This window comes from Lipotes vexillifer, unplaced genomic scaffold (assembly GCF_000442215.2).
Source record: "Lipotes vexillifer unplaced genomic scaffold, Lipotes_vexillifer_v1.1 scaffold86, whole genome shotgun sequence".
Taxonomy (NCBI): Eukaryota; Metazoa; Chordata; class Mammalia; order Artiodactyla; family Lipotidae; genus Lipotes; species Lipotes vexillifer.
This window is the reverse complement of record NW_006785406.1, coordinates 4,147,687-4,162,327: the sequence shown is the minus strand read 5'-3', so window position 1 is coordinate 4,162,327 and position 14,641 is coordinate 4,147,687. Positions and strand designations below refer to the sequence as shown.

The following is a 14,641-nucleotide window of genomic DNA, read 5'->3' as shown; positions in this document are numbered from 1 at the left end:
ATTAAATAAAAGTAAATGTTCAGTTCTTCAGTTGCCTTTGCTACATTTTGAGTGTTCAGTAGCCACGTGTGGCCACTGTGCTGGACCACACAGTGCAGATCAGTTCCATCATCACCGGAAGTTCTATTGGGTAGCAGTGGTCCAGAGATTTCATCAGCTTCCCAAAGGCATCCATGACCAGAAAATGTTAAGAGACACTAAGTCAAGCCTGTGAAACTTCATTTAAGGAGCCAGAAATTTCACTGGAGAGCCGAAAGCTCATCATTGTGGCAGAGGCCACAGACAAGTCTGCCTTGAGCAATCTTTTTGCTCCAAAAATCCAACCCTAAAAGTTCTTAGAAGACAACAAGATTTTATGCTTTAGTGTCTATCTCGCACTAGATAGATTTTATGCTTTAGTGTCTATCTCGCACTCTATCTTAGCGAGGGACACTTGAATTCTAAAAATATTTGCCATGAGAAAGTGCTCTCAGAGTCCCAGAGCCTCTGTGCCCAGCGCAAGGCACCATTTGAAGTAGGAAGACGTCGCAGTGACCTTGTCCTTTGGTGTGTGGTCATTCTAGGTGGGCGAGGCAGTCCTGGAAAACGCACGCCTCATGCTGCAGATGGAGACTATCCAGGCGGGCGCAGATGACTTTAAGGAGAGGTAACGCTTCACAGCCGAGGGGACAGTCCCTCTGTGCCCCCAGACTCCTGGGCCACTCGGGTAATGCGGCCCCAGAGTCTGCAGCATGCACCCCAGCCTCATGGAAGGCTGGGGGGTGGGTCCTGGCCTCTGTATTTTTAACGTTCACCAGCCTTTCCTGATGCCCATCCAGCCTTGAGAACCACCTCTTTGGAGTCTAATAGTGTTTCCTATAATGTGGCTGATGAAGATAATTTTAAGCGGTATAAAGATAAACGTTTTAATTTTAATAGTCATGTATTTACTTATTTATAAATTTATCTATTTATTTAATTTTGGCTGCACTGGGTCTTTGTTGCTGCACACAGGCTTTCTCTAGTTGTGGTGAGCAGGGACTACTCTTTGTTGCAGTGCAGGGGCTTCTCATTGTGGTGGCTTCTCTTGTTCCGGAGCACAGGCTCATGGCACACGGGCTTCAGTAGTTGTGGCACAAGGGCTCAGTAGTTGTGGCACACAGGCTTAGTTGCTCTGTGGCATGTGGGATCTTCCCAGATGGGGAATCCAACCCGTGTACCCTGCATCGTCAGGCAGATTCTTAACCACTGTGCCACCAGGGAAGTCCCAGTCATATATTTTTTTTTTTCTTTTTTTTTTTGTGGTACGCAGGCCTCTCACTGTTGTGGCCTCTCCTGTTGCAGAGCACAGGCTCCGGACGCGCAGGCCCAGCAGCCATGGCTCACGGGCCCAGCCACTCCGCGGCATGTGGGATCTTCCCGGACCGGGGCACGAACCCATGTCCCCTGCATCGGCAGGCAGACTCTCAACCACTACGCCACAGGGAAGGCCCATATATTTATTTTTATAGTTACCTTCTGTTTATGGCCCATGAAACTGTTTTTCCACTACAGTACTACCATTTATAGTGGCAATTTAAAATTTATTTAATATAAAGAGCTTTTAAAGTTTATTGATTTAAGATTTACTCTTTAAGTACATGAATTTAAGGAACAACATAAAGTAAATAATGACACAGAAGGTACACATTTAGTGCAAAATCGTGTAGGTGAGTGGCGTTTGTAAAACACTGGCCTAATGGAGAAGCAAAATGAAGATGCCCCTTTTATGGATGAAAACAGTGATTTTGAGAATATTTTGAGGGGAAGTTGTCCTGGGAGTTGAGCAAATGGGTGGATGATGGGATTGTTACTCCCTAAATTAGCAAAGATGAAGAGGAAAGGCATATAGTTAGGTGTCTATGGGGAAGACCATGATCCCATGGCCATTCTTATCTTAGGAATAAGAAGGGTGTTGTGATGAAAAAGGGAATCTCCACCATCTCCTCAGATCCCCAGGCATTTCCTTTCTTTGAGACCAAGCTTCTCCAACCTGCTAAAAGGCCTCCATTCATGCCACTCTGGAGTCAAGGAGACTCTCAACCAGCCAGGGTTGCCGTCTTGCTCAGCACTGGTAGCCAAGGTCAGAGGCGCACAAAGAAGTACAGCCATCATCCAGTCACTGACAACTCTCTGCATGATTAAAGACAGATGCCAACTGGGACTTCCCTGGTGGTCCAGTGGTTAAGACTCCACACTCCCAATGCAGGGGGCCCAGGTTTGATCCCTGGTCAGGGAACTAGAGCCTGCATGCTGCAACTAAAAGATCCTGCATGCCACATCTATAAAGATCCCGCATGCCACAACTAAAAAAGATCTTGCATGCTGCAACTAAAGATCCCATGTGCTGCAACTAAGACCTGGCACAGCCAAATAGATAAATAAATATTTAAAAAAAAGAAAAGATGCCAATAGACATCAAACTATTCACACTAAATTTAAGGTAGAATTTAATTAAGTGTGATTAAGGTAGCATCTGACTGAAATGTTTTTCACTCATTCATTCATTTATTCCTTTTGGCATGAATTCATTCATTCATTTGTTTATTCATTCATACATACCTTTGTCCTGCCATTCAACAGAGTAGAATGTAAACTCACCGAAAGCAGGGGCTTGGCCTATTTTGTGCCCCAGTGTATCACCAGGACCTAAAAGAGTGCCAGCACAAGATAGAAGCTCAAAAAATATTTATCGAATGAGTGAATGAATTCAACAAATGTTTGAATGTCCACTTTGTGCCAGGCTCCTTGCCAGGTGCTGGGAGTGAAGTGAATCAGGCATGGTTCCTGACCTCAGTGAGCCCACAGGTTAGTGGCAAAGACAGAGGGTGAACAGACAGTGATTACTGAGCAGATGTGCCATCACTGAGATGAGCCCAGATGAGGGGGGTCATTTAGCCTGGTTAGGGAGTGTTGACAAGAGATGATGCCTGATTTGGGTCCTAAACTCATGTAGAAGTTGAACAGGCAGATAAAGTAGGCATTACTTTCCAGGCAGAGGGGACAGCATGTGCAAAGGCAGGAGGACATTAGAAGACATGGTGCATTAGTGGAATCCCAAGCACCCCAGGATAACTGGGGCATATAGAGTGAATGAAGGGGAAACAGATCCTGGAGGACCATGCCAGCCATTCCAAAGGGCTTGAAATTATTTGAGAGCAGAGGAGACCCATAGAAGGGATTCGAGCAGTGGCTCATCATGACCAGATTTTAGCTTTAAAGGAAGCTTTGTAGGGTGGAGAGGGCAGGCAGGCAAATGAGCAGGAAACAATGCGAGTGAAGGGTTTCGACTGATGGAGAGGCAAGGTCTGGATTGGGAAGTAAGTTGAGATCAGATTATTGAGGATGACACTTAAGGCAGAGGAGTGACTCTATGTGGTTAAGGAGAGTCACTCTGGGGGCAATGCTGTGGGCCTGGGAAGACAACGGGAGGCGTAGTTCAGGGCCTGCCTGGGATGGTAGCAATGGGCAGACTTGAGGGGTGGGTTGAAGAGCTAACTGGCTGGATTTGAAAATTATCTACATAGACCTGAAAAGAGAAGGTTAAAGGTAAGTTCCAGACTTTGAACTTGGGTAATTTAGAAGGTGATTCTTTGAATGAAATAGAAAATTGGGGAGGGAACGCTTACCTAAAATTCAGGGTTTGATAATGTTTGGTTTTGAGGAAGCTGAGTAGAGCTGATGGTGGAGGAGCCAAGCAGAAATGATGGGACGCCATAGACAATGTTGTGTTAGAGTGGCCTGCAGGTCAAGGCAAGACAGCTCTGGGTGTCATGAGCACCCAGGGGTTCTAACCAAAGCACCATTCAAAATGGGGCAGTGAAAAAAAAGCTAAAAGTGTAACAGCAGCCTTGGGGGATATCACAGAGTTATCCCTCAGAGGACTGACAAGAAAACAGTCTGTAGGAGACCAGAACCTCCAGTCATGCTGAATGGATCATGTGCTGAAAGGGACCAGGCTCCCTGCAGAGGTGAGCAAAATAGGACCCCAGAGGCACGTGGGGGATTCTTCCAGCTTGGGTCAAAAGAGACTAACCCCCGTCATATGAGTGGGTTTCCATTTCAGCTGGAAGGATAAGACTTGTTTCCAAAAGAACTAAATGGTAATAAGAACGCAATCCTTCAAAAAGAATAAATTTGGGTAGAAAATCTAATTCCACATATAGAGCACAGAAAAACGCTTCAGAAACCAGCCTCCAAGTGCTGATTCAAACGTACAGGTCCAACTCTGAGGGAAGTCTCTGGTGGTATGCCACAGTCCCTTCATTTACTATTTTTAACTGCAAGGTGCTTGAAAGCAGGCATGGCAAAATGGCAGATGATACAAAGCCAGTTGGGGTGGTGAAAAGTAGAATGACAGAATCACGATTCTGATCCCAATACATTGGAACAATGGACCAATGACATTGAAAGAGGATAAACATAAACTCCTATTCCTGGGTTCAAATACCAGTTGCACCCAGGAGGACAGGGAAATTGGGCTGAAAGATTTTGTGAAAAATGTTCAGGAGTCTGCTTGGCAGGAGACTCAATATTAGTTAGCAGCAAATACAGCTAATCAAAATGAAATGAACGAACATACAAACAAACAAAACCCACCATACAAATCTTAGGATCCGTGATGAATAGAATTAAAGGGTTTAAACAAAGGAGCAGACAGTCCCACAAGACTCTGAAGTAATCAGGTAGCATCTGGAGTTTTGCATTTCATTCTCTGTATCACATTTTAAGAAGGACACAGACCAATTGGAGCATTTCAGGTCATTCCAAAAATATATATTAAACCTGCTGCTGCAAAAACAAAAATGAAAGGGTCATAGTCCCTTCCCTCGATAAAGACGAATATGAAAACCCATTTGCATGAAAAATGGAGGAAAGAAGTAGGAATGCTTAACCTGAGGGCAAAAAGTCTTGGAGGGGTGTAGTGGATGGAGATGGGGGACAAGAGAGTGACATAAGAGAGTGTCTCCAAATATTTGTAGGACTGCCAGTGGAAGGATTAGACTGATTTTGGGTGTTCCAGTGGGTGGAACTCAGACTCTTTCAGGAATAGACTAAAGCTCTTGAAGGAAGCAATTTGCAATAGTTAGAGCTGTCCAGAAATGGCATGTTGGCCTTGGGAGATGATGAGGTCCCCATTGCTGGAAGTATTGAAGCAGAGCCTGCGTGATCACCTATCAAAAATGCCATCAAGGGATTGTCACCAGGCAGGAGTTTGGATAGTTGAACACGAAAATCCTTTAAAATTCTAAGACCTTGAGAGGCTTTCTGAAATGAGAGGTGTGAGATTTCTCCCTTCTGTGGATGGATGAAGGTAAGGTGTGAAATTTGGCTGAGTGGAAGGCCATGGAAGAAAGGAGTGCCAGTGGGAGAAACTGCCAAAGATGTTGTGTAGTTGTTAGAAAAAAGGCCCTGTGCAAACCAGAGATTGAAACAATGCAGAGGGGGCAGTTTCAGACTTGTGTCTGCGTGTATATGTGTGCCTGTGTGTTTTTGCATATTTTGCATGCAAATCCAGGTTTCTGGTTTCTCAAGAGAAGGGCATAACCCTTCCCACGCTGCAGTGATGGGGAGGGCTGGGCAGCAGCGCCCCTTTAGGTGAAGCATGTGCTGTCCTACGCGTGTCAATCCTCACCTCTTGCTGTTGCCCAGACCTAGCCCTCATCCCTCATCTACATTCCCCACTTGGTCCCTGAAGGCATTTGGGTTTGCAGCCACGGTCCTGAAATTTTACCTGGGCTTTGGGGGAGAGGAACCATGCACGTTCTTCATTTGGGGATCACCAGCACACAGCCTGGGACTTAGCAGATTCTCAGTAATGTTCGTTAAAGGATCCCCAGGTGAAAAGGATGACAAATCATCATAATGATGACAACACTGGTCCCCTTACCTGGATCTGACCTCTTGGAGCTTTCCCTAGAGCTCTATGCTTCCAGTGCCCCATGAGGATGGCACCTAATTAATCCATGTGCCCTGTTATCAGAAGTTGGCTGCAATCGCTTTCATTTTAATAAATCAACAGGCAGCAATTGCATTAACAGTGTCCTCAAACCCACTGGAACAGTGACTTTTAACATTCATTGCTTAAGTATCCCATAACTGGTCTGTTGGTCACATTTATAATCTGATTATTTTCCTTTGGGTTCACCCAGCTCTGCTGATTGAGTTCCTTTACCTACAGATATGAAAATGAGCAGCCGTTTCGAAAGGCGGCGGAAGAGGAAATTAACTCTCTGTATAAAGTCATTGATGAAGCGAATTCGACAAAAAAGGATCTGGAGAGTCAAATAGAAAGGCTGAAAGAAGAACTTGGCTTTCTGTCAAGGAGCTATGAAGAGGTAGGTGGGGGCCCTCACCTGTCGGGCTGAGCTTCACAACACAGGTGACGCTCAGCGTCACTTGCCCAGGGCTACAGGCAAAATGCCAGTAAAATATTTCCAACTTCTTGTAGTGGGTGAGGTTACCCTCAGTTTCAAACTCAAATGGCTTCAGGGACCAGGCCGATACATAAATGGGGAGGCAGCAGGTCCAAGCAGTAGTGAGTGATGGAACGTGTGTTGAATTGGAGGGAGCATCCCCTAAGCTTTCTAGTTCAGACTTTTTTTTCAACACTGTACTGGATAAACAAAATAGCTCCGAGAGTAGACCCAGGCTGTGGTTTAGTCACACTCAGTGGAATTAGGTCAGATCGTTGAGTGACAGGACTGAAGGGGACCGCCTGTGGTGATGTTGTCCAGTGTCCTGCAGAACTGCCGTGATTCTAAACAACCTCACACCGGTCAAGATCCAAGCAGTGCTTGCAGTTGGAAAAAGTCAAAACCCATTTAACCATGTTCTCATTGGGAAGTTCCTTCTTTTGTCCAACTGTAAGCTAACCAGAAATCAATAAGCCCACTTCCTCCTGTCCTCAGCTCCATAGTTTGTCACCACTCACCAAATGTAACGCTTTAAAAACTTCATAGTTATCTTTATATCTCTTTCCGCCTCCCCTGACTTTATGAAATTTTTAAATTTCCTCTTGCTGTTATTGCTTACTCTGTGTTGTTATTTTGTTCTTTATTTATTTTGATCTTTGCTTTGGGTGGGCATGGGTTTGTGAAGAGTAGCCTAAGAAATGCATCCTGGGGAAAAGAGAATACAGCACCCATGCTGGGAAGAGGACCAGGGACTTTGCCTGTCTTTGTGAAGCCCCATGTTTGGCAGCAGCAAAATGAGAAGCAAAGTATTGCCCACAGAGCTGGGCTTCGGCTGGCTAGAAGTCTGTGTCTTTTCTTTCTCCTCTGGAACTCACTGAGGTATATGTTGTCATTTTCAGGATGTGAAAATGCTATACAAACAGCTAGCAGGGTCTGAGCTGGAACAATTGGATGTTCCCATTGGCACTGGGCTGACTGACATCCTTGAGACCATCAGAATTCACTGGGAGAGAGATGTCGAAAAGAAGTGGGTGGAAGCAGGAGCCTTGCTCCAAGCTAAGGTAAGAGGCAGGACCAGCATCTTCACTCTGCCCTCTGCAGAAGGAGGCCAAGCAAAGATGAGTAGCAGCCAACATGCAAAAGAAGAAAAGCAACAATTTCAATCTCGTTAGACAGAAAAGAAATGCAATTTAAAACAAAGCTTTTTGTTTACCTGTCCAAATGCAGAAAAAGTTTAAAATGGTAATAGTGCTGGCAAGCATGTGGAAATGTGGGTGCTCTCCTGAGTTGTTGGGGAGCACAAACCCATGTGACATCTTTGAGGAAGGGATTTGATGACATGTACCAAGAATCATAAAATGCTCCTGCCTACCACTTGAATAATCTAGACCCCATCCTAAAGATATAACTGAAAATACAGATAAAGTGTACATCCAGATATACCCACTGAAGCCTTCATTATTATAAGGGTGAAAAAAATTGGGAAGAAAACTGGGTAAATATTTAATAACAGGAGAAAGACTAAGCCACAGCCTAACCATGCAATAAAATATCAGGCAGTTATTAGAAATGATATTTATGAAGCATTTATAGCAATATGGGAACTGCTCAGGCAATAAGGTAAAATGGGGAGAAAAAAGAGAGTACAGATTGGTATGTACCAGGGGTCAGCAAACTTGTTCTGTAAAGGACAAGATAGTAAATATTGAGGCTTCCTGGGCAGGATGGTCTCTGTTGCAATACTCAGCTCTGCCACTGTGGTGTGAAAGCAGCTGCGGACAGAAGGTAACCAGTGAGCATGGCTGTGTTCCAATAAAACTTTATTTACAGAAACAGGAGGCGGGCTGGATTTGACCTTTGGGCTGCAGTTGCCAACCCCTGCTATACACAGTAGGTAAAGCATTCAAAGAAACTAGGCATCAAGAAAAGGTCAGAACACGGTTCATTGTACTTCAATTATACCTTAATGAAGCTGTGAAGAAAAGGTCTCCCTTAAAAAAAAACATCAGAAAGAAAACTCTAAACTGTAAAAGTATTAGCATTAGCAGTGGTTATCTTTAAGTGTGGGAACCATTTCATGTTGTGATGTTTTTTCTTTCTTGTTTCTGAGTTTTTCTTAAGTTTTTTTTAAAGTAGTATGAATTATATTCATGGAGGGAAAGCATCTTTTATTAAACCTCATAAATAAGAAAGGAATTAACCAGAAAATAGAATGCACAGGGTTTGTTCTTCCCTTCCCCTTCTCCCACCCATTCATAATTCTGGAATTCTGAGGCAGAGGATTGAAAGAGCAGAAGAGGAAGGAAAGCATGAAGGAAGTGGGAAAAATAAAGTAGAATTTGAAAGAAGGCAAGAGGGCTGCTCCTGATTTCTTGGTGCCCATTGAGTGGGTCTCAATCCTGACTGCACAACAAAATTATTTCGGTGCACTTTCAAAGACACCCAGGCCCAAGACCAATTAAATCAGAAGGAGAAGAGGGACTTCATGGTTTTTAAGCTCACTGATGATTCTAATACACAGTCAAGTTTGGGAACCACAAGAGTTGATAAAAACTCCCAAAAGAAAACCGGGAGGACCTTTTCTGCTCTTTCTTCTCCCAGCCCTCCTCAACCCCTGCCCCCAAGTATCAACAGGAACTTCCCCGCAGGGTCTTCACAAGTCTGGATCCCCCAATGTTCTCCAGCCCAGAAAACATCTTCCATTCCCCAATTCTCCACCCCTTACCCCTTTTCAAAAGCTCTTCTTTCTAACCTTCAAATCCTTGGGCCAGGTCACTACAAACAATTTCCATGGTAAATAGTGCCTAGTCACTCCATGAAATACAGCCCCCATAACCAGTGAGAGGCAAAACCACACAAAGAGAAAGTAAAACCAAAGCATACATATGGTTTGGGTCAATTGCTTCTTAGGGGACTCATGAATATTTATAATTAATGACCTTAGAGACCATCAGTCCCATTCCCTCATTTTAGAGGTGAGGAAACTGAGACCCAGAGAGGGCAGTTGATGTCCTGAAGTCGCACAGCTGGTTGGAACACCACAGTTCAGCTCTCCTGGCTCTTGATCCAGGGATTTTTTTTCTCTGCATTAGGCTGTCACTTCTCCTTGGCTCTGCTTCCAAAGCTAAATCACAGTGGTCCAGGAATTTGCAGACTTGTTTCTGTCCCAACCCTCCTGGGGTCTACACCACACCATAGTGATTATCTCTTTGGGAAAGGGTGGAGGGGTATTGTAATTAACAGAAATTAATCCTGCATAGTGTGAAAGAAAAAAAAAACTTCATTATTATTCACCCCTCACCCTCTTGAGAATCATCACCAGCCCAACAGTCATTCAAACATTAATTCTGAACAGATTCATTAGTGTTTTTTTTAATAGAGTAATCTGAAAGCTACATCTCAGAGAAAACAGACAGTACTTGTTTCAGTTCGGCCGAAGCTCCCTGGGCCTCTTGCAGAGAGGCAGAGCTCAAAATATTTGCAGAATGAGTGAATTCCTCTAATCATCAACAGAGATCAGAACTGACAGCCAGAAGTCCTCCAATAAATAGTTTTGTCAATTGCCGTCATGCCCTCGGGGGCTGACTTTTGTCCAGCCTGAACATCTCTTGTAGGTTTCTTGGCTGCAAAGCACAAATGTGAAACGGCTTAGCACACACTGCTTTCTAAACATTCTGCAGAGAGAATACAGACATGTTTTTAATTACCTCTCAGCTTGGAGAGGCTAAAAATTAATTGACATGATTAATTTGTCTTCATTTAAGTTCCTCCAGAAACTGATCCTGAGACAAATATTAAAGTGTAGGTGGCTTCTTTGGAAGTTGGGAAGCCAACAAACAAAGAACACATTATCCAACCAGCTCCCACTGGGGGAGACTGGAGCATCCCCATGGGGGCCTGGGGAACAGTATAGAATACAGGAGAGGAGAGAGGTGAGGAAGCTGGGGTAGTAGTACCCTCTCCCCTCAGTCATCTGCCATCTGCTAGCAGAGTGACCTTTCAGAGACTTCAGAGAGAGGTCCCAGGGAGAGGTGCAGAATCTGACAACGGGAAGGAAGCTGGGGAGGACTAACATGTAATGGCCCAAGGAGTCAAGGTGGATGCCATCAGCAACTGCTATCACTTTCCTGCCAACTCTTTTTATTCCTTAATCAGTAAAAGCTTATAACACTAGGTTCTCTCCAGCCACGGTGTTATAGATGTCGGGAACCTCAGTGGTCCAGTCTTTGGAGCTTCTCAGGTTGCATGATTCAGTGACTGGAGGATCACGTTGGTTCAGAGAATTTCCAGAGTGTTTTAAAGTCTGGCCCTTCCTTTCCTGTTTGATGTGGTTACCCAACTTAGGGTATTTGGGGATACTTCGAGAACCTCCGACAGCATGCCATACCACCCACCACACCTCCTCCTGGCTAGCCATGGAACACACTTCCCAGTCTGCAACTGACAGACCTTAAAAAGACCACCTTGGGGAATACTGAAGGGTCACTATTATTCACCTGTTTCCTGGATTCATGTGCTGAGACATTTCCACTCTGTAGAGCGACAAACAAAAGAGAGAGTCCTGAGTGCAAGTATTCTGTACACTGACGTTGGCTAGATTAAGATTTCTCAGTGCCCTTCTTTCCTAAAACTTGTGGAATTTATGGATACATCGAAATCATCTTTCAGTCATTGTTACAAGACCTAGAATTAAAAAATAAAACTGATAACCATGTGAGGCCATTTGTGCTGGCTAGACCTCTGACATCCTTTCTGCTTATTCAGTTCTCACAACAGCCTCAAAAGCAGGAACTCTTGTTATTCCCATTTCACAGATGTGTTTTCTGCTACCAGGAAGGAAGGAAGGGAGGGAAGGAAGGAGAGAAAGCCAGGAGCTTCTAGTTTCCCTGCAGCCAGGCTGTTTCTACTAAGTTTTTCTTTCACAAATGCAAGCATTTCAAGCATCATATCATCAACAGGAAAATGAAGTTCCAGGTAGCCAAAAAGACACTTTCAAAAATATTATGCAGTTAGGCTTCCCTGGTGGCACAGTGGTTGAGAGCCCACCTGCCGATGCAGGGGACACGGGTTCGTGCCCCAGTCCGGGAAGATCCCACATGCCGCGGAGCGGCTGGGCCCGTGAGCCATGGCCGCTGAGCCTGCGCGTCCGGAGCCTGTGCTCCACAACGGGACAGGCCACAACAGTGAGAGGCCCGCCTACCGCAAAAAAGAAAAAGAAAAAAAAATTATGCAGTTATAGTCTTTCATGTCCATGTCAGTCCATCACGATACATATAATCCCATGTTTCTTCCAACTGACCTTTTCCTTACAGTGTGCGGTCCTCCTGGAAACGGGGCCACCCTGAAGGCTAAGGGCTCCCAAAGTTTCAGAATCAGGCTGCTTAGGGTTCGAAAGGTTGACCTACCCCACTTCAGTTTCTCCTTGATGGGATTGGAGGCCCTCCCCTCAACTCCCAGAAGCCAAATCTCTGTCCCTTGTTCAGTGCAGCTGGGTGACGTGCACAGTAACCAAAGGCTTATTCAATCACCAGCGTGAGCTGGAGGCGGGTGGGTGGCAGCTCCTATGAGTCCCTTGGGGCCAGGAACTCCACAACAAATAGATTGCTCCATGCTCCCTGCCCTGACAGTAGGTCACACTTGCCTCAGATCAGTTTAAGGTATGTGTGGTCAGAAACTTTATTTGAGCTATAACCATCATGCCTCAAACAGTCAGGATGACAGTTTGTGGAGATGGTTAAGAATGAAGAGAGGTGAAGAGATGGAAATGAATTGCGAGGTTTCTGGTTATTGATAGTCTTAAAGCTGCAAGAGGCACCAGACAGTGCCCTCTAATGGAAATCTCTGCAGTGGTGGGGCTGTTCTGTAATCTGTGCAGAGTCCAGTGTGGCAGCTCAGCCACGTGGGGTTACTGAGTGCTTGAAATGTGCCTGATACACCTGAGAAACTGAATTCTTAATGTTATTTAATGTTTATGACTTCTTACATAAATATCTACATGTGGCTAGTGGCTACCATACTGGACAGCATAGGTCTAGATCTACCTATGAGAGACTAGGAGACTTGGATAACATGTCACCACATCATCCGTATTCACAAACAATAACTTGCTCTGTGAGAGCAAGTATTTTATACAGGCTGCTGTGTCTATGCCTTTTCTTTGCTTGCTTTTACCAAGAAGATTCAGTATTTTCTAGGGCATATGAAATTAGATTAAATGGATTTATGACACTCAACTGTCCCTTGCTCTAGGCTCCAAGACAGCCTAATATGGTCCTGCCATGATAGCCAACTGGGAGAGTTCCTTTGAGAGAACAAAACGCTGAGAGCATCTGTAATCTAGGGGTCCCTGTGTGCTGATGAGTTGGCTATAATCTCAATGGCTCTTCTGTGAAATAAGCACTGGCTTATTCCTCCTGGTGCGCTCACAGCAAGCACTGAAGATGAGTCACCTAGCATTTCTAAACCTCAAAATACGTCACAGAGCGAGTTTTGCAAAAGGGCCCCAGCTTGCTTTTATTTCTTTTTTTTTATTTATGCATTTTAATATCTAATACCTTCACTTGGTTCAAAGTTCAAAATGATATACAGTGAAAAGTGTCATCCCACCCATGTCCCAGCCACCCAGTCTTTGTTGTAGGGTCAGTCAATGTTTTCCTTTTCCCATGTGCCCTTTCAGAGACATTTTATGCATGTACAAGAAACGATGTATATATTTTCTCTTTTAACACAATTAGTAGCATTCAGAACATATTGCTTTTTAGCTGCACAATATTGTACCACAGGGGGCAGCAAACTATGGCCCACAAGCCAAGTCTGACCTGCTGCCTGTTTTTCACAAATAAAGGTTTATTGGAACATAGCCATGCTCATCATTTACATATTGTCTATGGCTGCATTTGCATTACACCAGCAGAGTTGAATAGTTGCAACAGAGACCATATGGCTTGCTAAGCCTAAAACATTTACTACCTGGCCCTTTACAGAAAAAGTTGCCAACCCTTGTTCCAGCTAACAGGTATCCCAGGGTTTCTTTAACCTGTGCCCTGCTGATGAATGGTGGCTTCCAATCTTTAGCTATTATAAATAAAACTAGTCACTGACTTTGTATGTCCCTCATTTCCCAATATAGAAGTGTATCCGCTGGATAAATTTATAGACATGGAATTGCTGGGGCAAAAATTATGTGCATCAGTAATTTTGATAAACATTGCCAAATTATCCTCTATAAACGTTTTCACAATTTATATTCTCATCAGAAATGTTTGAGAGTGTCCATTCCCTGCATCTTCATTGATACTGTGAGTTCTCACAGTTTGTGATCACTTTGTGATCTTTGCCAATATTATAGGTAAAAAATGGTTTTTCAGTATACTTTTGTCTTGCATTTGTCATATTATGAGGAAGGTGGAACATCCTTTTACATGCTGAATTTCATCCATATTTGCTTTTGTGTGTACTATCAGATCATATCTTTTGCCCATTTTTATTAGGTCTGGGTTTCTTTTTTACTGGTTTGTAGTGGCTCTTTGTAAATTAGAGAAATTAGTCCTCTCTCCGTGATATAAGTTGCAAATATCTTCCCAGCTTGTCACTTGTCTTTTTTTTTTTGGCCACAGCGCGAGGTTTGCAGGATCCTAATTCCCAGACCAGGGATTGAACCCAGGCCCTGGCATTGGAAGCTCAGAGTCCTAACCACTGGGACACCAGGGAACTCCCTGTCGCTTGTCTTTTTACTTAATTTATGGTAGTTCCAGCTGGCTTTCAAAAGATATTGTTAGCCCATAAGGAAGTGTTAGTATAGCTGTGTGCTACAGTGGTGTGCCCCAGCTGGTGTGGCTGGGGGCAGGAAGGTAGGGTATCAGACTAGGGAAAATAAAGAGACTGTCTCATCAAGGGGGCACTGCCAGTCCTTTACCCCACTACCCAGCACAGCCACATGGGGTGGGGGAGCCCAGGTCCTCATCTCCTATATTGTGTTTTCAACCCCACGACTGGTCAAAACCCATCCACCATTGCAACCTCATCCTCACACCTTCCACCAAGGAATCTTCACTCACTCATTCAGACTCCATTTGTCAACCACAAACCAGGCTGCAGGCCCCATGCTTGGTGCTGTGGACACAATGTCCCTGGCTTCAATTCTTGCTCATCCCCAGCCACTGATTCTGACTATCTCAAAGCTGTCTTAGATATTTCTTAACAGTAAC

The 14,641-nt window shown here is 44.4% G+C and overlaps 1 protein-coding gene across 1 annotated transcript in view; it reads left to right on the top strand.

Annotated features, from left to right (window-relative positions):
• Positions 1-14,641, top strand: part of BFSP2 (beaded filament structural protein 2) — a 68,726-nt gene that overhangs the window by 37,910 nt on the left and 16,175 nt on the right. Inside the window, exons 2-4 of the mRNA XM_007457564.1 lie at positions 564-646; positions 6,200-6,356; positions 7,334-7,495. Coding sequence (XP_007457626.1) covers positions 564-646; positions 6,200-6,356; positions 7,334-7,495 — 402 coding nt within the window. The remainder of the gene's footprint in view (positions 1-563; positions 647-6,199; positions 6,357-7,333; positions 7,496-14,641) is intronic.